Below are 23,309 nucleotides of genomic sequence, written 5' to 3'. Positions count from 1 at the left end.
GCACCACCGTCCTCACATTTCCCTGAATATCTGCTTTTCTTTTTGGCGGGCTAACAGTTGGGAACCTGGTCGGATCGAAGCACAGACAGAGTACATCTGTGTTTAGAATATACAACAACAAATTTGCAGATCGTAGGAGCCGTTCAGGTCTTTCAACATGACCTCAATGCTGATCATGGAGCTGCAAGCACTGATGGTTGAGCGAAGCTGCTGTATTAAATGAAACAAATAGCCTAATCCTGACTAGTTTAATGAGGATGATGAAAATGGAAATAAATCTCATTTATATTGTGTTTCGCTTCACATTTATGTCGCGCTGCGTGCAGCTGAAGTCAAAGTTAAGGTCCCTCAATGATGGAGGAGCTCATTATTTGCGGTGCCCTGTAGACATCCGTCACTGGATAAGCCAGTCAACAAAAGCAAGAGGTGTTGTTGTGGTTTGGAAGAAGGCCTTAATGTGGTGAACTGCCCCACTGTTAATGTTTATTAGAAATATTCCTTCTCCCTCTGTGGAGCAGCACAAAGTACACAGGTACCATTTAAGGAGGGTGGTAGACTGGGAGAGATAAGGTACCCACTTATTTAAAATAATCAAATACTATCTACAGTTTTTGCCTGTAGAAGTGAATAAAAATTCAAATTAATTATGTGTTTATTGAAGTTTCAGTTGAATTAGAGACTTCCAGTTTCAAGGGTGCATCAAAGTACAGCTGTCTGATGTTTTGGCTTCTCTGCATACTCAGACATGAGAGAGCAGTTATGTAACACCAAACAAATTACTTCTCTCTGACTGGTGCTCCTCAGACCACCAGGCCATTCTCCAGTGTTTGTGTTTACCTGTGTTTCATTAAAATATTCTTTTGACTTTTACTAACAACCATCTCGCTTTGATATCGGCGTGATAAGTTTAGCGTTTTTTTTTTTTTTAAGTTCATTAGCTCCAACCGCAACACGATGAACGGAGCCTGCTTCTCATCTTTGCATTAACAGTGAGTGCACACATCACACACATCACCCGGCCACCTCAGAAAGATTTAATGACAAACTAGCCAATTACCCGAGTGTTGATCTCTGTGTTGTATTTTGCAAAATGTGATTCTGTTGACCCAATTACAAACTTTATTTTTTAATCAGAATAAATCAGTAACTCAGTATTATTGATACTAAAGCAAAAGATACTATCAGCAAAGCATACAATATAAAGATTTTTTTTCCATTGATTTCCTGTATGCATCTTGTCAGTACAACAGAATACATGGTTCGCATATCTTGATGTTAAAGGGGAAAAAAAAGAGAGACAGAAATGTTTCCTTGTAAACTGAAGGCCATCCAGTGGTTTCACATAATGTTGGCATTGTCCAGGCTCATGCAGTGTATTTTGGTATGTTTATAATGCATTTATGTGTAACCTTGCATCAGTGTTGTCATCTCATGACAAGGAGAACGTCCTTGTTTGGACCCAGAAGGCCATTATGGTCACTGTGTTTTGAGTTTGTTTCTCAACCTCCTCTGACAATACAAATACAGATATGTTGGGTTAATTGGTGAATCTATTGGTGTGTCTTTGTGTTCACCCTGCTGGTGACTTGTTCAGAGTGGACCTTGCCTGGGATCAGCCCCAGTGCTCTGCAGGTTTAGTTTGGATCAAACGGGCATGGAACAGGTGAGTCAAACTCATCTCTCCATTGAATCTGGAATCCGAACCCGCCTCAGTGTTTCGCTTCAGACTAATGTAGACAAATCTGCAGCTTGGAGCATGCCTGTTTCGAGAAACTCACTCTCTCAGGACGGCTCTGATGCTAATGCTACGTTGCCAAATTTTCGCTGCTGTGTCAGTGAGCGATCTCTCCGCTGTGAACATTGTTGCTGTCTTTAGCGCTGATGCTCAGCCTTGCATTATGACCTTTCTGTAACAGTATGACCCCAGTGGGGAAATTGGAAGTAGCAGTTATTACCATGTTATTTTTGTTCTTTGCAAGGTCGTCATGCAGGTCTGATTGAACTCTCTGCGGCAGGTTTTGGCGTGTGGGCTGCATTTTCTGAGACCCCGGTTATGGAAGCTAGAAATAGGTGGAATTTCATTTTAAAAGATACAAATTAAAAAGGACAACTGTGTAGTCCCACTAATCTTGATCCCTTTTTCTTGTTGTATTGTCATCATAAAGCCAACGTCAAAAATATGAAGAAATTCCATCAAGTGTCACAGATATTACCATGAGGAGTAAATTGCACACAGATCAACCGTGCAATTCAGAAATGCATTTTTTTTTTAAATGTGGTGGGTAACTGATATTCAATTAATAGTGACCATAAACCACGATGGTGACGGCCATTCTGCCATATTGGTAATTCCTGCAAATTGTGTGAGCGAGGTTTCCTGTACTTTGCCTTCACTTCCCGTCATCATTGTCCGGTCGATGCTCATTCCTGACAAGTGAAGAGAATAGGTTGATGACACCATCTGCCGTAGAGGCAGTGACTGTCCTCAGCCCCCCTCAGGCCAGCAGACTGCTTCTCTGCAGTACATCAGGGACCGTTAACCTTATACTTTACTTATTTATAGTCGCCTTTTATAGACATTGTGTGATTCTTTCTCTGCACTTGTCCCTGCTCTTTAAAGTTTTGTTACTCATGCTCCTGCAATAATAATTTTTTGACTTTCTCTGAATAGCATAAGAGAAGAAGACACCCAATGCCTTGAATACACCAATGCCTCGAGTGGCACACTTGAATGGAGAGGAATGGCAAAGTCTTGTTGCTGTGTCTGAGTCAGGTGTCTGTAAAACTAAATTCAACTTGATGATCTGCCCTCGGCTTCCTCTGGGCTAATTAAAAAGGAGCAAAGAAACCCCTTATGGACCAGGCTCTTATTTGCTTTGACAGCTCGGGATTAAAACATATTTCAAAGGTTTCAACACCTCAGCTCTGAGTAGGTGTCTTGGCAATTTAGTTGCACACTTGGACTGCCTCATCTCTGGTAATGTTCACGGTACACAGAAGTGTCATTGTTGGAAACATTTACTGGCTCTGCCAGCGTAATTATCCCCACTCAGCATGGATGGAAATGTGTGTTATCAAGTACATTGAAAGAAAAAATTATTGGCTGCAATGGAAATGAGCAGTGCAGGTGAATTGAGGTGCCAGACTTACAGTGATAACAGTAATGTGGTCGGGGGAGTTGTCTTCTACAGTAATGTAATAGTAGTGAAGACAGCAAAGTGACATGAATTATTCTCTGTGTACTTGTGCTCTTTCGCTGAGTTTGTTCATGCTTATGTTTGGCTGCTTCTTGCTTGGACGTCTGCCTTCCTGTTCTGTGAAGCTGTGTTGTGTTAGACTGTGCTGTACTGTCGGAGCGTCCTGAGTGCCTGTGTCAAGGAGGCTCGCATGCATTGCTTCAGTCCTCTGAGCCATGCAAATAATTGTGTTCCTGATTGATATCCCACGCATTTTCAATCCTGAAGGTTGACTGTGTGAGTAAAAAGGTTTTTTTTATTTGTCTCGTTTTGTTTTGTTTTTTTTCCCCCTGTACCGCTGGCTTCTATCTTCTGACCAACACACAGTATGGTCTTACCTCCGCACAGCCTCTACCTTGACCCCATGCTCATCCCTCCACACGTGCATTTCCAGCCTCTATCATTGAAATCAATGGAATTGATTCTCCTGGGGTTAATGGATTTTGCTGCCAAGGTGAGGAGGATGCACTTTAATCATGGCAGATCTTAAATATTTTATCAGGGAGAGCCAAAGGTTCAGTGCTGGTGCTGGAGGGAGGAGTGATGGGGAGAGAGGGTTATGGTGCATATCAGCACTCTAGTCTAACAATGAGCCAAATGTTGCTTGTCCCTAAAGCCAACCGCGAAATGCTATGAGATTAGATGGGATTCCACACAAATGTAATGGAGTTACAACTTAAGACTACTTTGTTTAATATTTAGTGAGGAATCTTGCTCTGTTGTGTCAGTTTTTAACCAAAACTTAAGGCTATTTTTGTTTGTAAACCACGTATTACAAGTGCTGCAGTGTTGCATGTTTTCGATGTTTCTGTGAACCAACACACCTGAATTAAATAAATAGATCATAATGAAGTTCAGCAGAAAGCCTGGTAACGAGCTGCTCATTACTGTCAGGTGTGTTGAAGACAGAGCACATTGAGGAATGCGGCCCTCCAGGACCAGGATTCTCCACTCCTGTTGTAAACACTCATCTCAGTAAGGATCCTTCACAGATACCAAGGTCAGCGATTGTTTGTTGTTTGTATTTCATTTCATCACTCATGGACAAACTGATGCACTGCTTTCCCACAGGCCTTTGTTCCAGTGTTATAGACCTTCCCTCACAAGTTTACTGTGTTCAACAACAGGAAAGTAAAAATAGTTGTCCAACAATGTGCCTTGATCCAAATGTCAAATGAAAATGCTTTCAAAGAGTTGAAATCTGCGTGGCAACAAGGAGTGCTGTAAAATCTCTGTGGGGAAAAATACGCAATATCGATTAAAGGTTTGACAGCCAAATATCAGTGAAAGGCACCACTGTGTGCTGTGGGACTTTGTCCAGAATATCGCGTCAAGGATCCAGTTATTTTCATGCACTTATAAGAAATGTGCCATGCTTCATATCATCAGCACATAGGCATAGATGTGTTTTGTTTTTTTACTGTACTCTAGATTTTAAGTTATAGATGACTGACAACTTCCTCCAGCTCAACAAGGACAAAACTTAGGTTTTAGTTATCTGCCGTGAATGCTGTGGAAAGAAGCATTCACCAGAATTACACCATTTGAAAACCTTGTAATATAGGAAAAACCCGGGCATTCTCTTTGACTCTGAGTGTGATTTTATTCCCCATATTAACAATAGAGGAAAAAAATAGGATTTTATCACCTAGAGAACATAGCCAGAGGTCACTTGTTTTTCTCTTGCCATTACTTTTATTTCCAGTCACTCCAGTTGTAATGTGCTGCTTTCTGGTCTTCCTAAAAAGATTATCACCAGGCTTCAGCCAATCCAGCATTCAGCAGCACGAGTGCTGACAAATGTCGGAAGGCAGGAGCACACCTGTCTTAAAATCACTGCATTGGCTCCCTGTGTGTTTTCAGGATTGATTTTCCTGAAACGCACGGGTTGCCTTTCAAGGGTTCCTCATGTCAGGTCGAGGACCTATGGTGAGGCTGCATTCTGTCACCGCGGTCCACATTTGTGGAACAGCCTGCTGGAGGGCCTCAGGGCCGAAGAGACTATTGGTGTTTTTCAGAGCAGTCACAAAACCCGTTTTAATGTAGGATTTATTTAATTAAATGATTTTTTCAATAGGATTATTTGATGACTGAAGTTAGAGATTATTGTTTTTAATATTTGTGTACTGTCTCATTTAAAAGTGCAGTAAGCAATGTTACATCACATAGCGCAATTCCAGCTTCCTCCTCTCCGGGGGGAGCCTTGTGCAGGTTGCCAGTTTTGGGGGACGTTCAGAGAGTTTAGACAGTTCAGGTGTGTCGCCCTTGTGGTGTCGCGTGCACATGGCCGGCGTCGCATGTGCATCTCGCATGCACAACACTTGGAATCTCATGCATGCGCTGCTCATGCACACGGCTGGTTGGCTGACGGAGCGGTCCTAAAATTCAGGTTGTTGTGCTGCTTGTTTGGCAACCTTGGGAACTCGCATATGATTGGCTCTGGAACCTGAGAGTGTGACCGTTTAGCCAAAAAAACAAACCCAAACTTCCATTTTCAAGCTCTAGGTCAGGGCAGTCTTTCAGCATCAGGAATCATCAGTAATAATCAATTAAAAAAAAATAATAATTATGATTTCTATTTTCACTACATCCCATAGAATTATTTCTTTTCACAGTCTCCTCATCAGGACTAGGGATGGCTTGATATCATGTTTTTATGTCCGATAGAGTTACCACAGTCATGAGAATACCAATCCACTGCCTTGTTTTTTCCTCTCTGCAGTTATGGCTGCATTTATCATAATTTACTGAATAAGGAAAAAATATAAAAATACCACATTCATCTTGTAACCAACATTCTGCACCCCTGGAGGATAAATAAAATAGTTAAATTACTGAAGTTATGCGATAATGCTGTGACTTTATTAAAAATTCAAGACCGCAGCTTTTACAGCATTTGACACTGGTCAGCAGTACCACACAAACATCTGAAATAAAAGTGCAACTTGGTGTAAATGTTTACCTTAAATGAAGAAGGAATTATAACTCCACATTAAAAAACAAAAATAAACTCCAGTAACTCTCATAAATGACCAAGAAATAAGCATTTCTACTAGAATAAAATATCATAGAACACAAGCTGCACAAAGCATCTTCAGGAAGTCACAAAAACTCAGTGCTGTCAGGACACCTCTGCACACAGCACCATCCCTACAGAAAACATATATTTTGCACTAAGGTGCTATCACATGAGAACATTGACAGTAATTGCCAGTTGTGTTCTTGCCGTACAAGCTTTCTTTAAAAATGCATAGCATGTCATTTTATGTTTTTTGGCCTTCCTTTTCTGATGCCAGCTGTTAGCCCGAGATGTTATGTTTTTGGAGGCGCACATATACATTATTTTGTGGTGTCATTCGTGTTGAATTGGGCTGTGCCGAAAGGGTATAATTTGGTGGAGCTGTGTTGCAGCAATGGATGTTGTTTTGTTTGAGCATGGTTATGAGAAACGCTCACAGTTTGATGAAAATGATTGGGAGTTTGATAAAGAATTCCTCGTCCTCCTTCTAGTCACAATCTCACAAAAAGCAAAATAAAAAACAAAATAAAAAAAAAGGTAGTTTAATTGGTCTGATGATGAATCTGCTTTTCTTGGTCAAGAGAAATTTCAATTTAAAAAAAAAAATTCTGGGAACGTGGATAAGACTTTGGCGTAGTGCAAAAAGAATTAGCATATCATCAATGCAGTTGAAGTCCATGGGATCACAACACTGAAGACGCAAGCACAAACTCATACATGCATATATGCATATACAATTATATGCATACATTACCTTTCTTTGGGGCAATCCAAGCAATGTTGCAACAGTGTTGCAAACCACTTGTCTACTCTGTTTAAACCTTCTGCAGCTCAAACTGCTGAAACAACAAAACTACTGTTTTTATTCTGATGATTTGGCATTTGATATAGCAGACAGATCAGAACGAGAGCAGTTTTTTTTCCCTCCTAGTCTTTGGGTTCTCTTTTTGTGTTGTTTGTCCTTTTTGTTTGTCTCAGCTGACAGGAGTGACACCTAATGTGGACGGCATTCTGCTGCTGCCGCCATGTTATCGACTGATTCGACGTGTGTTAATAAGCAGTTGAATGGGTGTGTGAGTCTACCATACAGCCAGTATCGGAAGTTGTAACCTTGCTGTTTTTGTGCTGGCTTACAACCACATTGTGGTTCAGTCCTTGGGATTTAATTAGCAGCATAACAATTTAATTAGGAGCTAAATGGAACTGCATTGATGTGGCCGAAAATGGCGACCCATGTCTACAACATCTTTATCAAGACAGACTGAGGTGAGTAAATACTCTTGTGGTGCTGGTGAGCAATCGCCTGATGGGACAAGCCAAGTTGTTGTGTGCTGTTATTGTTGACTGTAATGTAAAGACGTGTGTCCTGCCTGTTTGCATCAGCCTGCAGTAAACATTAACAACTCATAATATCATGAAAATTCCATTTCAGCATTGGTCTTTAAACTTGTATTTTACTATCAATTGTACATATTGTTTCTATCCTGGAGGCAACCCTGGCTTATAATGCATTTTAAGCTGCGGGGCAGCTCTTCAAATAACATGTTATTTTCATCTAAGAATCTAAGAATGGAGAGTTATTGTTCAGTTCAGGCCTGTATGTTTGAGCAATATTGTAGCTCTCCAGCAGAGCTGCTGAGACACAACCCTCTTTTAACTTTGCTTGGAGAGTTATGAAAATCAGCTACTGATGAGGGGCCAATTTATGAATACAAACTGCATACACTGCACAAGTTAAAAAATACATACTATATAATTATTAGCTGATTAAGACCTGATTACTTAATGCAAACAGAACTTTCTTCTGGAAGTAAGTTAAGCAACCTGTTTTTAACCTCCATCTTTGGATGCAACTTTTTAACTGCGGCCTTATTAAAAGTGACCTTGAGAACTTTGAAAGGGACCCTATTGAAAAAGATAATGTATTTACTCCCTGTACTTCCCTCACAGTTACATCTTTGCCAGTTGAAAGCATTTAATCTTTGTGTTCATTAAGGTAACAGCTGTCGCCTCATACTGAAGTCCTCAAACCAGAACAAACAGAGAGGTACTTGCCAGTTGAATTAGGAATAATAATTAAAAAAAAAATAGTTAACAATTTTAACATCCTGTAATAAAGAGACAAGACACGAATGAATCAGGTGGACATCCCTTTCGATTCATATGACAGAGCAAATTTGTGTCTTTTTGCATGAGTGGAAGTGGGACAGAGCCAGAGAACAATGCGGTATCGTTGTTATAACTGACACAAGTTCCATATGCCACACTGCAAGTCTGGGCAGGGTGGAAGACTTTCAGTTCCACAGGATAATTTGTTTGCGACTATCATAACTAAATCCAAATCTGCATGCCGAATGAAAGTTTACAGTGTTCACACAACATCAAGTGAATGCCAGGCTGTGGTTAGAATTAATGTGTTTGGAGTGGATGTTTGAGAGCCATTCAAATGGCGCACTCTAAATCCTGCATGGTGTCAGGTGTGACCAAAAAACATGTGCCAGTAACTCTCCATCAGAACAACACTTTTCACACTGAGAAGGCACGATAGTGAAGGCTCAGTTCAAAATTATTTCTGTCATGCTATGTTGCTGTAGAACATGTCTACAGTTAGTCATTCAGCTGTCTGCCCGTGGAAAAGCAAACTTCTTCTCAGAAGTTTGTAAAGTGATAAACTATGGACCTTGAATTAAGTTCTCTGAATTGGAGGTTAAGTACTGAATTTGCCCAAATACAAGGCAGCCTTTAGTTCTCAAACAGTGGTGTTGTCCCATGTTTGAATTCTGTTATTCAGCTTCAAGTTCGATGCACAATACTGTCGGAGGAGACACCATTTGCCAATACCGATATGAGTACTCATTAAATGCTGTTAAGCCTAAGTCCTATTCCATATGCAAACAATACAAAAAGACTACGCGTTGCTGTGAACCACCTTTACACAGTCCTCGACAACCAGCTTACTCTGCTGGTCCAAGTATCACTGGTGATGAAGTTACTGGTGTTGTACTCGCTAGTTTGTGTTCTCTTGCTATTTTGGAAGATCATCGTTTAAAGTCTGCCTTATGTTCTCATTAATACTAAAGCCTGTGTATTGCCTGACGCCATGCAGTACTCGCCAGGTTGTTTGAGGATCTTATTCGAGTATGAGTGCTCTGTAAAGTGTCGGACCAGAAGCTCCACAAAGCCAAGGATGCCCTCATGTCTGTGTAGTTCAAAGAATTGTTTCATTTATATCAAAATCTTGAATTAAATAATGTCACGTTTGAAAATTAGCATTAAAATTCAAGAAAACAGGCCTCTTTAAAGAGTTTTCTCAGACTATTCAGCTTAATAAATATATAACCTAACTGTATTTTCAGTGTAAAAATAAAACTCCAGCCTCACAACTCTTAATACGATAAAAATATCTTCACTTCAGTCAGTAAATCTGGATTTTTCTCCCCCAAATGAGGATGTTTGGGCACTTGTCTTGATGCTTTGTCACACTGCACTCACAAGTTGTTGACGGAAAATTAAAAAAAACAAAAAAAACAAAGCATATTATTGTTATATTGTTCACAATTATAAATTGTTGATTTTTCTTTCTACAGCAGTATTATTAAGCAACTTTTTTGAATATATTTTGTAATTATATTTGTTTAACATGTCAATATAAGAGTCAATTCAGTTTGTGATAGATGCCTACTTTTCATTTAACTCAATTTACAGATTTAATTTTGAAGTCTGTTCTTTAATGTTTCCATCTCGTTCGGCACAGTTGCACGCAGCTTGGTTTCTCCTTCTGGTCTTTATTTGAGTAAATCACACAAAGCTTTCACAGTTGGTGATCACACAGTCAGCTGCAACCTTTTGAAATCAGATGCTAATTATACGCAGATTATGAGTGCAAATTGAATGAAAAGTGCAGCGTAAATGCATATGTGGCCAACTTTTGCAAAGGGCTCCCAAAGGTTAATTACAGCATTTGATATTGTTTGAGGAAAATCTTGGACTCTGCATTTCATCAGTGAAGTGCTTGAGTTTATTAGTGAATGTCAAAACAAAGAATACGGCACCAAATTAATGAGTGATTAAATAAAGCTGCGTTTTGAGGGAATACTGATGAAAGGCTGAACAGTAATTGGATCACCACAAATATGTCTGGTTCTTTTTTGTTTGCATGTTTTGCCCTTTCTCCAATGTGACTTCAGAGGGGAAACGCTCGCCAACATCAGCATCCCTTCTGCCACACCATTAGCACTCAGTCCAATTGCAGCATAAAGATGACTACAGCACAATAAATTAAACAGTTTAAAAGCGTTTCATGCAGCCAAGCAGGATAAAACATGTATGATTCCGATCTGTAATGACCATCAGTGGTCTGACTAATCTGGACTGCAGAGACTAAAGTGTGTGTGAGTTTGCTGCAGTGAGAGATGCGCTCCACCTGAAGGACGGGCTGGACGAAAAACGGGAGCACATGGAGCTGTGCGTGCCTGCTGTCGGGGAACGGCAGCACGCATGCACAGCTGACAGAGGCCGACTCCTCTCAGCTCTCTCTCTGCCCTAGCCTCTGCACCAGGCACCAGGCGGGCGTGAGCTAACAGTTGGCAGTGCTCACATGAACTGGTGCCATGCATTTAAATTCAGATCATTTGAAGAAAAAAAAAATGAAGGAATGCTGTGAAGGCAGACTGGATTGACACGCTTTTTTTTTTTTTTTTTGTCTATGTTTATATTTGTGTTTGTTTGGAGGGGATCTTGCTGGCCTGGCGCTCTCATGCTGCAGCCTCACCACTGTGTTGCAGATGCCGGATGACAGCTATGAACTGGGATAAACCCACATCTCCTGCCCCCTTCCCAACATATCTTTTACTCCCCCGTCTCATCCTTACCTTCCTCTCAGTCCTGTAGGAGGCCTGACCTTTTCACATAAAACTCCTGTTTGTGCTGATCCCTTTCACAAATCTCCTCTGCGTAGCAGGGCTGCTTGTTCATTTGATGCAATGACAAAAGACTACCCTTATTTAGTCGGTTGACTGCTGGATGCAGGAATTTGTTGTTTTGTGTGTGGATCAGTCCTAAGCTGCTTTGCCTTTTCACCACTCCCTGCCATTGAGGAATGCTCCAGGAGACTGCTCGCAAGCTGAAAGCTGAGGCTCGGCTTTTTAAGCATGCAGTACCTCTTTGGAGCTGGTGGTGTGTAGAATGAGGGCAGGCAGAACATTTCGGCGAGCAGGTGTGAGATTTATGATTTGTGGCTGACTTAACATTGTGCACATTACCAGGTGACAGTATATGTGCTGTGTAAGACTTGATTTATGCTGCAGCAGTCCACCAGGAGACTTGATGATGGCATTACTCTTAAAAATTTAATCCTCACAATTCGTTGCTCAGGCAGCTGACGTCAGGATGGAGGAAGCTACTTGAATTAAATTTAATATAAATTTTATTTACAGGATTTGTGTTTGTCATCCAAAAAAATACCAAGATATAATATAGCTAAAAAATAACATTTTTTTACAGCAAATGTGAATGGCTCTGTGTGTTGTAAATTGTTAAATTTAGTTGTCTGTGACATTTCAAAAACTTCTATGCCATAAAAAAAAACTTCCCTGGCTCCAAAGTTGGCACTGTCAGAAAAGCATTTCAGTCCAGGGTGAAATATCTGGATGACTATTGGACAAATTACCATAAAACTTTGTGCAGAAATTTATTGGCTGCAGACAACCAGTACTAATAACTTTACCCGTCCCCTGAGGTTTTCACATGGCCGCCAACACCTTCAAAATTACACCTCATTGCATAACTTTTCATAAACTCCTCCACCTCCTTGCCATATTTTGGAAATATTAGGAACGTAGCAGAACCAGAATGCGAATCTGCATTAAAAGACCACTTTATTGAGAGCACATGTGCAGCCTCGTCAAATCCTGAGCCACAGTTGTGCCTTCATTTTCACAATTGGATAGAAAGCATATGATTTTTCTTTCTGTTGAGTCGGTCAGGAGAGTTTTTCCAGTCTGTCGTGTGCAGTGGTAGTACAGTATATTGGAGTTCATTAAACTCAGGAGTGTGTTTAGCTGGGATTGCCACATTTAATGCTTCTGTGAGTTTCTGCTGCCCCAATGCACTGTAATGGTTTGAACATCGTAAGTGTCAAAGCAGGTTTCATGGCTGATTTATGTTCATAGGAGCACATCAGACTCACAGGAGTGATTCCTACAAATTCTTATTTCATACTCCTGTATTTTAGAGGTAGGTAGATACTCACACTTCCGCCAGCACCAACACATGATTGAATTAAAGTAAAATCAAAAATGAAAAAGAGATTACTCATCAAATATAATTCAAATAAATCCTGAAATTCAAGGTTCATGGAAATAGGTTCTGTACAATTTCTAGCTTGGGGATGTCGACCTTGCCCTGCTAGTTTATCACCAACTGTGATCAGACTTTTAACAATAACGTCCAGCACCTTTAAGGCTTTTCATCCCTCCAGTCAGTGTCACCATTCATTACAGCAAACTAAAGTTGGACTGGCTCAGTCAGTGCAGTTTACATCCAGTATGTTCCCCCTGGGAGCTGAATATTCAGATCCCCGATATAAAACCATCTCCTTTTTTCTTATCCATTTCCAGGAAATAAATCCTGGTGTTTGTGTAAACACAGCATGCCGTGTTTGACGACACGTCGTCTTCTGTGCATGCCATCAGGGCCATAGACACTGGAGCTGGATGGCGGTGGAATTTAAATCAAGTGGAAAACCACACACCAAAAAAGTTATATCTCAGTTGAAAAAGCAGAATAAAAAGTTAAGTGGAAGCAAGGTCATTGTTGCGATGACCTTGCCTAACTAGCCCTGCTAGTAGTAGCAGTTGTCATTCTGTGCTGATTAATGCCCAAATGCTCGAGGTGAATGTTGTGCATTGCTCCAGTGGAGTGATTATATGCATGTTTTTTTCCCAGTAAAATTGATTTCAGTGTTCAGGGAGAAAATCGCTCACCCTCAACTTAGGATCTTTGCCTTCTAGGTAAATGAGATGTGACATACTGCACATTGCCAAATTTTACTTGTCTTACCAGGCTTTTGTAAATAAATAATGCAAAATATATTTTTTTTCCTTATAACAAAACATTACATAATTTCACAGCCAATATACAGCGGATCCACCTCATCACAATCATAATGAAGCGCTCTTTCTTTCCACTTTGTCTCCGGTACGGTTCAACATTTTCCCAGATGGATTTCTGTTGTACAGATCCTGATACTCAGCCTATGTCTCACTGAACTGCATTAAAAGCAGATCCATTGACCCTCTAGAAAGCAGCCTACAGCTCTACTCTTCGCATTGAGTCTGTCAGTCTGCACTATTTTTAACTCTATACCCCTGCCTGTAGTTCAACAACGGGTGACACATATTTTGGTAAAGGAACTCTGCACATAGACTTTAACTTTCCTGATCGAGTGATTCTCACATTTCCTCCAAAGTTACCTCTTCTGCCCCTGTTTTGTCACTGCTGACAGGATTTGGCATGCTTACCTCTCACTGCTGTGACTTCCATACCCTTTATGGTGTCTAAAAAGTTCCAAAAACTAACAGATAGCAGAGAAATTGAATTTTTGCAGTCATATATTTTTCATTACAGTTGCTCCTAGGGCTTCCTCTGTATAACTGTCTAATCACTGACAAGATTTGCCAGCCTCTCACGATTTAGGAACACAAGCTTCTAGGTACAAAAACACACAATAACACTGGAACTGCCAGACATCTTAAATTCAAGTTACCTTGAAAAACGTGGCAGAAACCTCAGTCATATACGGTATATCTCTCCATTCAATGTTGTTGTAAAAGGTTTGTAAAAAAAAAAATCCTCTCAAAATTCATTTCTAATGTACCACGATAAAAACCACACATACTTTTAATGAGGACTTGTATGTATAACATGACCTTTCCTGAGCCAGTGTCTCTGTCTACGTCGGACACTGTTCTGCTTTGTGTTCTCATTAGTTCTTTTTTCACCGACATATCAAAACAAACAATATACTTGTAGCATGTTTAGCAGGCATGCCTCTTGGGTAGTGTTGTCTTTGAAAGGTTTGTTTCTCATGCCAAAAGTCATTTGATTTAACAATCTGTAGGTTTTATATCAGGTCGGGAACAACGTCACTGTTGTTTTTTTTTTTTTTTTTTTTTTGCCTCAAGTGAAAAAGAAATTGAAGACGGTTTAATCCAGGTCTCCAGAACACCTGCTCATACCCGACATGGCTGCACAGAACTTACTTCCACACTGACCTGTAATCATGGACATAATGTTATTTACAAAGTTTTGATGAAAGAACATCCAGAATCAAGCTCTTGTAATGAAAACACTCTGCTTCAGTAAGAATGATACATGGATGTTGGCACAGTGTTACGTGTGTCTCTGACAGCAAAGTAATGCGGGAACATAGCAGGAACAGCTAATCCATATCCATCCTGTACTCTCAACATTGCTGCTCCTCTCAGGGAGATTGAGTGCCCAAAGCCATTTAGTTTCCACTGTGTCAAAGCCACTGGTGGTGTCCTTTTCTTTCCTCTTGGCAAAAAGGCTTTCACACATTTTGAAACACATCTCTCTATCGCCTTTCCTGCAGCACTCATATAGTATAGATGGTCATTCGGAGGAATTAACCCCAACTGGCAATTAGCCTGGTGTGAGTGAACGGACTCACGAAGTTTGACAGGTACATATGCACAGTGCAGACTTAAAAGCAATGCATACATACAAAGCAGTTTTTCTGGAGGTATTACATTTACATTCCTGCTTTACTCTCTTTCACACAAACTTATAAATGTCATGCATGTACTGTACATGCAATATATGCATGGCCATCCACCAATTTTTTTTTTTTTTCAAAGGGGGGTTGTCACAAATTCAGGCAACACATGAATAAAACACAAGGTATGTGAGGAAGAGCCAGTTTTTCTTGTAGGGCCCATGATGCCCTGTAGACAGAAATACATGTGTTTTTAATAGCATTTACCAAAGCAAATCCCTGATGCTGTCCAGTGTTTTCTGTATTGTTTCACATAACAGCAGCTCAAATGTTATTTCTCCCTTTCTGTCTGTGTCATTCTACCATTTTCTTTCAGAGTAGTTTAACAGCACCTGACAACAAAATTGCCTCTGGCACCTGGTTATAATAACAAGAAAGACAAGATGCACCATCATTGTTTTCCCCCCCAACTTTCTGGAAATGGTTGAAACTTGCACTCAATTTTGATAACAACATGGCTTTTGTGACTTTAATAGGGCCCACCCAAGCAAAGAGGTGCTTCAGTCATAAGGTGATTATGTTCAAGTGTTCCTTTAGTTTTGTCAAACATGGTTCACAAGACTGAAAGAGTGTAGTTCACTGAAGAGCCTGCTTGAAGCGTTTCTGCTGCATTTCCAGCCCAGTGTGTGGCTGGAGTTTAGTGTGCTTGTCAAGTCCATTGGGTATCTGCTGCAGTTAAAGTCATTTCTTTGCTAAATCCGTTCTTACTGTGGAACCAAGGAAAAACAAAGAAGGAACGTAGTTTTCAAAGATACCCTCATGATTTTGGCTTATGCTTTGATGGAAGCTCTTTTCAGCTTGATCCACTTGCAGTCTGCTTTTTCCACACGACACAGCCTGTTAGTGCGTGAATATGTCTCTTCACAGCCAGTATTTGCACATTAAATTGTGATTATTTCCTCAAATATATAGATGATGAGTAGACTCAAATGTGTTGCTGTCATTCAGTACAAGTCCGTGGCGTAATATATGGTTTGTGCTTCTCAAAGAGCGGTTAATCGAGATCTTTAGCCTCAGTTTGGCTCGTGGGATTTCTGTGGTGGCGGGCTGACTTGTAGATATCAAAATCTGTTTGATCAATCTCCTGTAATTTTCAACAACACCACCAAAAAATATATATATTTTTGTAGCAAAGACGATTCCTTTTACCAGATACTGACAACCTTGATGTCAGTCGCAGTGCAGTACAAGAGGATGTTGTAACCTGACGTGACACATGATGAGAAATCAATAGCCCCATCTCTCCACATTCTTTGAAAGGAGAAAGCATAAAGACGAAAGAATGGGAGAATGGGAGTCGGTTCATTTTTTATGTGAAGAGGATTCATGGCTACCCTGACAGCCATTGATCGTGGGTCCATCAGACAAGATGGCGGAACCGAATACGGATTATCACCGGCCACAGACACCAATAATATGCTCCTAATGTCACAGAGAGCACAAAAAGGCACAACAGATGCAAGTAAATTTCTGACACATCTATCTGTTCTTCTGTCTCGTATACCTGCATTACCCAGAGCAGCAGAGAAACTGTCAGCTTTGCTGCCCCGCCCAACCAATATATACATGTTTATTTGGGATTGGACTGAGGCTTACATGCGCAAAGTTAACCTTACCTTTTGGAAATAGGTAATATCAGTTAAATTGGGCATTTACTTTTTTTCATTTTTGTATTTGAGTCGATGTCAGAACATACATTTTCTTTTTCTTTTAGGGTTAGGGTTACATTGTGCTACATTTTTTTTCAGCACAAGAATAAATATACTTGTACTTAAGTTCCACCTCTGTCGCCAACCTGTTGATTTGAATAGTGCCTGCTCTCGCAAATGAGCCACAGCTGCAGCTATGAACAGCACAGCCTCCATAGTGAGGGAATTTCTCTGTGCAATTTCTATGTCCTCCCTGTGCCTGTATGGTAAATCCTGATAATCCTGCAACAGTCAGAAGACATACTTGTTACATTAATTGGGCTCTGTAAGTTGCCCATAGGGATGAATGTTTGTGTGCGTGATTGTCTCCTATATGTTTTAACCCTGTCGAGGCCATCTGTCCAAGTGAGGGTCGCAATTTGGACAAAGTTGGATAGTTGACTGAATGACGGGGTGAAGACGCCGTACAAAAAGAGTCAGAATAACTGAACGAAAAATTCTACAGCCATCACTTTTGGATTTAACATAAATGAATGCAACTACATAATGTATTCATCTTTTCTTTTTACATTATTGTCAGTGAGTCTGTTTGGTTTGTTGATTTGTTCCAGCAGGGTTCTTTACATTGCCAGTTCAGTCTTTTATTAGCAGCAGTAGTTGCTGTGAGATTCTGTTGTATCTGGAAACATCCACTTTGATATGTCTTGGTGTGTGTACTGAGGAAAGTGGTTACCAAACACCCATGTTTTTTTTTCCAATAAGGAATTGAACACAGAGGGAAAGAGATCTGCTGCCTGCAAGGACAGCACTGTTTCATTATTTAACATTTACCACCAGAAAGAACTCAAAGCACTGTGCTCAGCCATGTATTAGACTCCGTGTTGACACTGCGAGCTCTAAACCGAGAAAGTCATCAGATTTAAACTGCTCCTCAGTGTTTTTGTTTGCTGTCACCCGATGTGTGCTGGGTTTCTTTCTCAGCTGTGTCACAAATTTATGATACAGATTAAAATTAAAGAAAGGGCACCCAGCAGGGGTGACTGTCTAGAAGGTGGGCGTTTTGATGTTGTTGTGGTGACTGCCGCAGCCCCTGTGCCAATTTCTGTTACCGCAAATAAAATGTGAATGCTCCATGCAACAGTTTGTGGTGGTGCACGAATAAATCAACAGATGAATTGTTTTAAGGGGTGGGTTGGTTTGAGTGTGAAGCAAGAGAGTGATCCCAGTAATCATGAGGACGGAATCAATTGGGATATCTCCTGCTGGACTGAACTTTTCATCCTGGCAGATTCACCCCAAACTCAGTCGTAAATTAAGCTATTGGCTCTCCTCGGTTAATACTGTGAAGGAGTGTATTTCAAATTCTAATGGGCCGCAAGTGCTATTGGAATGGGTAAATGTGAAGATCTATTCTCCAGGCTTTTGGACCGAATCGCTAAAAAGGGCATGTTTATTTTCTTCTCCTTTCCTCGGTGTAGTTGTACTATTCACCATCTCTAGTGCATTGTCTATTGATTTTCTCCAGCCCCCTCTATCAGTCAGGCTTTAATAAGACAACACATGTCGCCTTTTAAAGAAACGTATTAGAATGTTAATGGATCACTCCACACACCCATTTGACTCTCGGCTGTGTTTGTGTGGACGTTGGCTGGTGCGCGCACGCACGCGCGCACACACACACACACACACACATACACACACACATTTGTATGTGTGTATGTGCGCTCACATTTTCATTAAAGGAGAAGAAGATAGCATTCATCTTGATGGTTTTACTGAGTAAAGGGGGTGGAAAACAAGGAGAATGTGGCAACAGGGGGACGAAGGGATAAGGATGGCGAGGATGGGGGGAGTAGTAGAAAGTGAAGAAGAAACCTCCTCGTGCAGAGTGGATTCATCTTGTGTCTTATTGCTCCTGCAGGGACCAATTTATCTTCATTTAGGTTTTTGGCACCCTCCCCAACCCAGACCAACCACTTTAAGAAAGCACATGAGCTCCACAGGCTCCTCGGCCCTCGTGTCTCTCCAGTATGTGGTCTGTATCTGGTCGGGTGCCTTTTGTAAAGTTTTTCATCAAAATTTTCATTTCAACCAGTTACCTATCTGTAAGCAGGTGTTCTGCCTCTCACCAGTAAAATAAGCTGGGAGCTGCTTCAGTCTTGAAGAGAATTTTCTTATGACTATTTCATTCATCCACTCACCTTCATTTAACTCAGGGTCACGGTTGATGGACCTGATGATTCAGGGTACATTAGAGAGGTTTGGCTGTTCTTTATAGGGCCGACACAGAGGGATGGGCAAACACACACGTTCACATTTATACTGAGCAACTTCAGAAACGGAGTTTGTAATGTGTGCTGGATTTGGCTTGTGGGAGAATATTGAAGTATCTGGAAGAATCACCCCGACACACAGCAAGAACATGCAAACTACACAGAGAATAGTCTCTCATTGGGGATGATAGAGTGCTTGCCGCTCTATCTTGTGTCTGCTGTCAAAGTTTTTCATGTTAAGAGTATTTCATTCATGAAACAATTTACAAGTTGAAATAGATTGAATATCATAGTTGAGTCCAAATTTAGCCTGAAACGTTAAATCCTGACCCGGCTGAATTGTGGAGGTACTTGTGATGACTTTTATGTGCATGAGTTGTGGCCTTTAATGACCATTTATAGCATATAGCATGAAACTGAAGTCCCATGGTGATGTTTAGGGGGAGAAAAAATTGACCCAAAAAATAATAGTTTCTGTTCAGTCAGCCACAAAACTACCAAAATAAGATACTCAACATGGTCTCAGTTCAGTCTCAAGTTCTGACCCTGTAACTCTTTGACACAAAACAGTCTAAGGATCTCTCAAAATATAAAAATGTACCTAAATGCCTTTTTTTTTCTCAATTTCATATGTTTTGTTTGCTTACTGCTCTCTACATGCTGTAGATCTGTGTGGTTTGTAGCTTAAGCATCTGGATGGTAATGGAAAGAAGTGATGGTTCCAACCTAGATGAAAAAAAAATTACTCTTAAAATAAAAAAAGGAATTATGTAGCAAAACTGTGAAATAATGCAAAATAATTTTTATATTTTACATTTTTACAAATAGTCACCCTTTGCTTCGGTTATTGCTTTACACACTCTTGTTACTCTCTTGATGACCTTCATGAGTCAGTCACCTGAAATGGTTTTCCAACAGTCTTGAAGGAGTTCCCAGAGATGCTGAGCACTTGTTGGCCCTTTTGCCTTCACGCTGCGGTCCATCTCATCCCAAACCATCTGGATTGAGTTTAGGTCAGGTGACCGTGGAGGCGAGGTCGTCTGGCACAGCACTCCATCACTCCTGATTCGCTTAGTCTCCTAAGAACGGTTGATGCAGAGATGTGTCTGCTACTAGAACTCTGTGGCATTTATCTGGACTCTAATCTGAGGTGCTGTTAAGTTGCAATTTCTGAGATTGGTGACTCAGGTGAACTTGTCCTCAGCAGCAGAGGTGACTCTTGGTCTGTCTTTCCTGGGGCAGTCCTCATGTGAGCCATTTTCATTGTAGTGCTTGATGGTGTTTTGCAACTGCTTTTGGGAACACATTCGTTTTTTGCAATTTTTCAAACAGACTGACCTTCAGTTCTTAATAAAATGATGGACTGTCACTTCTCTTTACTTAGCTGATTGGTTCTTTATTTAATATGAATTCTGTCAGCTGTCAGCTGTACCAACATGACTTAGACAGAACACAGCTGTTGGTCCCCACTCCATTAAGAAGGCAAGAAATTCCACAGATGAACCCTGACAAGGCGCACCTGTAAAAGTGAACAAAATGTCAGGTGACGACCTCATGACAGAGGGCCAGAGGTTACCAGCACTGTCAAAAAATCAAAATGCGGCTACTCTGCGAAATGTAAATAAAACATTTTTTTTACATTTTTTTTTCACACTTTTTTGTTTGCTACATTCATATCCATAGTCCTTTATGGAATTAATAGCTACTCGGCATCAAAGTTGCTTGATACTTACCATCCCACTTTCGACTGTTCAGATTTCAGAATTGTCCTCACAGCCTTGCGCTTCGTCGTGTATCCTGTTTTCTTTTTCCTCAGCTTAAGGCTGCCGCCTGCTCTGCAGCTTTAGTGTGCCGAGATCACAAGGTACTTCTCATTCAGCTGGGTATAAATTAGCACTGATCTTCGATATGGTTTTTCTGAGGCATAATGGCCTTGGTATCCAAATAACAAACAATAAGCCTTTCACTGTGAGTGGGAGGCTAGGTGCTGAGGGCAGTAATGAAGACATGGCATGAAAGAGTGAAAGAAATCATGGAATTTTTCTGCCTTTTAGTCAATTCTTGATACATAATTGCTGATTGGAACAGAAACTGTCTGCCTGAAACTTGAAGTATTTCCATTTTCCAGCACAGGAATACGTTGTTATGCAGACAAATTTTTTTTTCCACCCTTTTCTACATTTACTCCAGGCGTGAAGTTGGCATGTGAGGTTACTCTGAGCTATTATATTACACTGCACTAAATACTTGTCATTATATTCCGACTCCCACTCAGTCTTTGTGTACAGTGTAACTTCCAAAATCACTCGCTGCGTGACGCTGGCTTCTCTGCGTGCAGCTCAGCAGTCAGATGCTCGCTAATTGTTTTGCTGCTCGAAAAAAGGGAAAGGGTGGCGGAGTAACAAGCAGAGGCTGGAAAAGGGGAAGAAGACGGATGTCAAAAATCCGGGGGACCCCTGCTGCCATGTCTGCATGCAGCAGTGGCTGTGCAGTCAGAGGGGTAGAGCAGGGAGGAGGAGAGAGAAGGCAGAGTTGTGGATTTTCGGGCTGTGTTGCATTGTGCTGTCTCGACCAGGTGCCCAATTGACAGCGTGAGATTGATGGATAAAGCCATGCATCTCACATAACATCAATTCTGTTCTGCTTTCCCTTTCATTCGAAGTCTCACTCCCTCATCACTCCTCCCTTCCCTTCTCTCTCTCTCCCTCACCCTCCCTTCACGCCTCCTCCCTCCCGCCACTGCTCCAGGTCCCTCGCCGGTCCCTCTCTTCCATATTAGTTTCCAAAAGGCATCCCTAATGCTGAGAGAGCGCGCTCTGTGAGGCAGCAAGAAAGCGAGGCGAGCGGATTGCTATCTTTGTGACAGCTTTTCTGCTTAGCGGGCTGCGTGTAAGTAGGGGAGCTGGACTGGACTGTGGTGTTCCGTGGAGGAGGTGGGAGAGGAGGCGGGGGGGCAGGGGGGAGATCCGTGAGGCAAGCCGGACAGATGGAAGACGGCACCCAACACCTGGGACACTGCATGGTTGACATGAAGGAGCTGAGCGCCAACCCTGAAGGACTGAGCGCTGCCGGTGAGCTCACTGCGCCGCACTCTGCTGTCTGACTGTGTCTTAATCTGTCTGCTCTGCCCTTCCTTCTATAGTGTAACTCTGGAGCAGCCCGTCTGCTCCAGCAGCTGACCAACTCCTGTGTCCTGTTTGTATGTTCGCTTGTCGGCTGGATGATTTGTAGTTTTCTGCAGTTTCCCTCTGTGTTTGCAGAGGTTTGTACTTGTGTTAAGGCACATACAGAAGTGTGTGTGTGTGTGTGTGTGTGTGTGTGTGTGTGTGTGTGTGTGTGTGTGTGTGTGTGTGTGTGTGTGTGTGTGTGTGTGTGTGTGTGTGTGTGTGTGTGTGTGTGTGTGTGTGTGTGTGTGTGTGTGTGTGTTCAAAGGTAGAAGCAAATTGTGAATGGGAAAGAATTTTAAATGCACAATGATTTATAACCAGTTCAATGCAGTCTTATTGTGCTACCTGGACAACTTTGTGGCTGCAGTCAAAAAAGAACAATTGTTCTACATGACGGCAACAGCCTAATTTATAATCACCTGATTCTTGCAAAATATTCAATATTCTCAAGATTTCTCAGCCACCGGCTGGCGCTTTTGCCCAAATAATTTATGGACATTTTCTTCAAGTGTTTCTTCACAAAACATTCCAGAAAAAGGAACTAAAAACATCCTGGCTGCCTTACTGCAGGTTTCCAGTTTACTGCTCTTGCAGTGTTATCGAATTGAAATCTCACATTCCTGTGAAGTCACAGTCCCTAGCCTATGAAATATAGAAGTAAAACAAGGCTTTATTTGTATGTATGTATCCTAAGTATTCAGGTGTTTGTCTGTTTGTGTCCTGTGTGTATGTGAAGAACATTTGCATTTTTACTGCAGTCCTACTCCATGAAGCCTGAGTGTGTTGTTGCCAGCGAGCAGTGGCAGAGGCAAACTCGATGTCTCAGTGCTCATCACCACAAGAGAATGCTGAGGAGATTATCTATATCAGTGATGGCATAAATCCTGCTCTCCAAGTTTAATACCTTTGCTTACCAAAAGGACCGACCGCTGCATGCAGCGCCGCTAAGCATTTGCATTGACATGCAAACAGAAAACCGTCCTCTTCCCTGTGGGGAAAAAGCTAAAGGAGCTGTACAAAGATGTGTGAAAACCTCATTCATAAGGCCTTGTCTCTGAGCCCCCCCCCAGACACAGCATGAAGCAAGATACATCTGCAGTTACACACACGCGAGGGTCCATATTTAGGAAAATGGAAACAAGGTATGCCTTTCTTCTCACGTTGACAC

General features: G+C 41.3%; 1 protein-coding gene across 2 annotated transcripts in view; it reads left to right on the top strand.

Moving 5' to 3' along the window:
* The first annotated feature begins 21,560 nt into the window (after positions 1-21,560).
* The window catches only part of inpp4b (inositol polyphosphate-4-phosphatase type II B), a 161,030-nt gene continuing 159,281 nt past the window's right edge, over positions 21,561-23,309 (top strand). The window contains exon 1 of one of the 2 annotated variants that reach the window (XM_030093257.1): positions 21,561-22,045. In XM_030093257.1, coding sequence (XP_029949117.1) covers positions 21,961-22,045 — 85 coding nt within the window. In that variant the 5' untranslated portion in view covers positions 21,561-21,960. The remainder of the gene's footprint in view (positions 22,046-23,309) is intronic. The other variant, XM_030093256.1, reaches the window with a different exon arrangement.

The sequence above is a fragment of the Salarias fasciatus genome, chromosome 6 (genome assembly GCF_902148845.1).
Source record: "Salarias fasciatus chromosome 6, fSalaFa1.1, whole genome shotgun sequence".
NCBI lineage: Eukaryota > Metazoa > Chordata > Actinopteri > Blenniiformes > Blenniidae > Salarias > Salarias fasciatus.
This window is presented reverse-complemented; position numbering and strand designations above follow the sequence as displayed.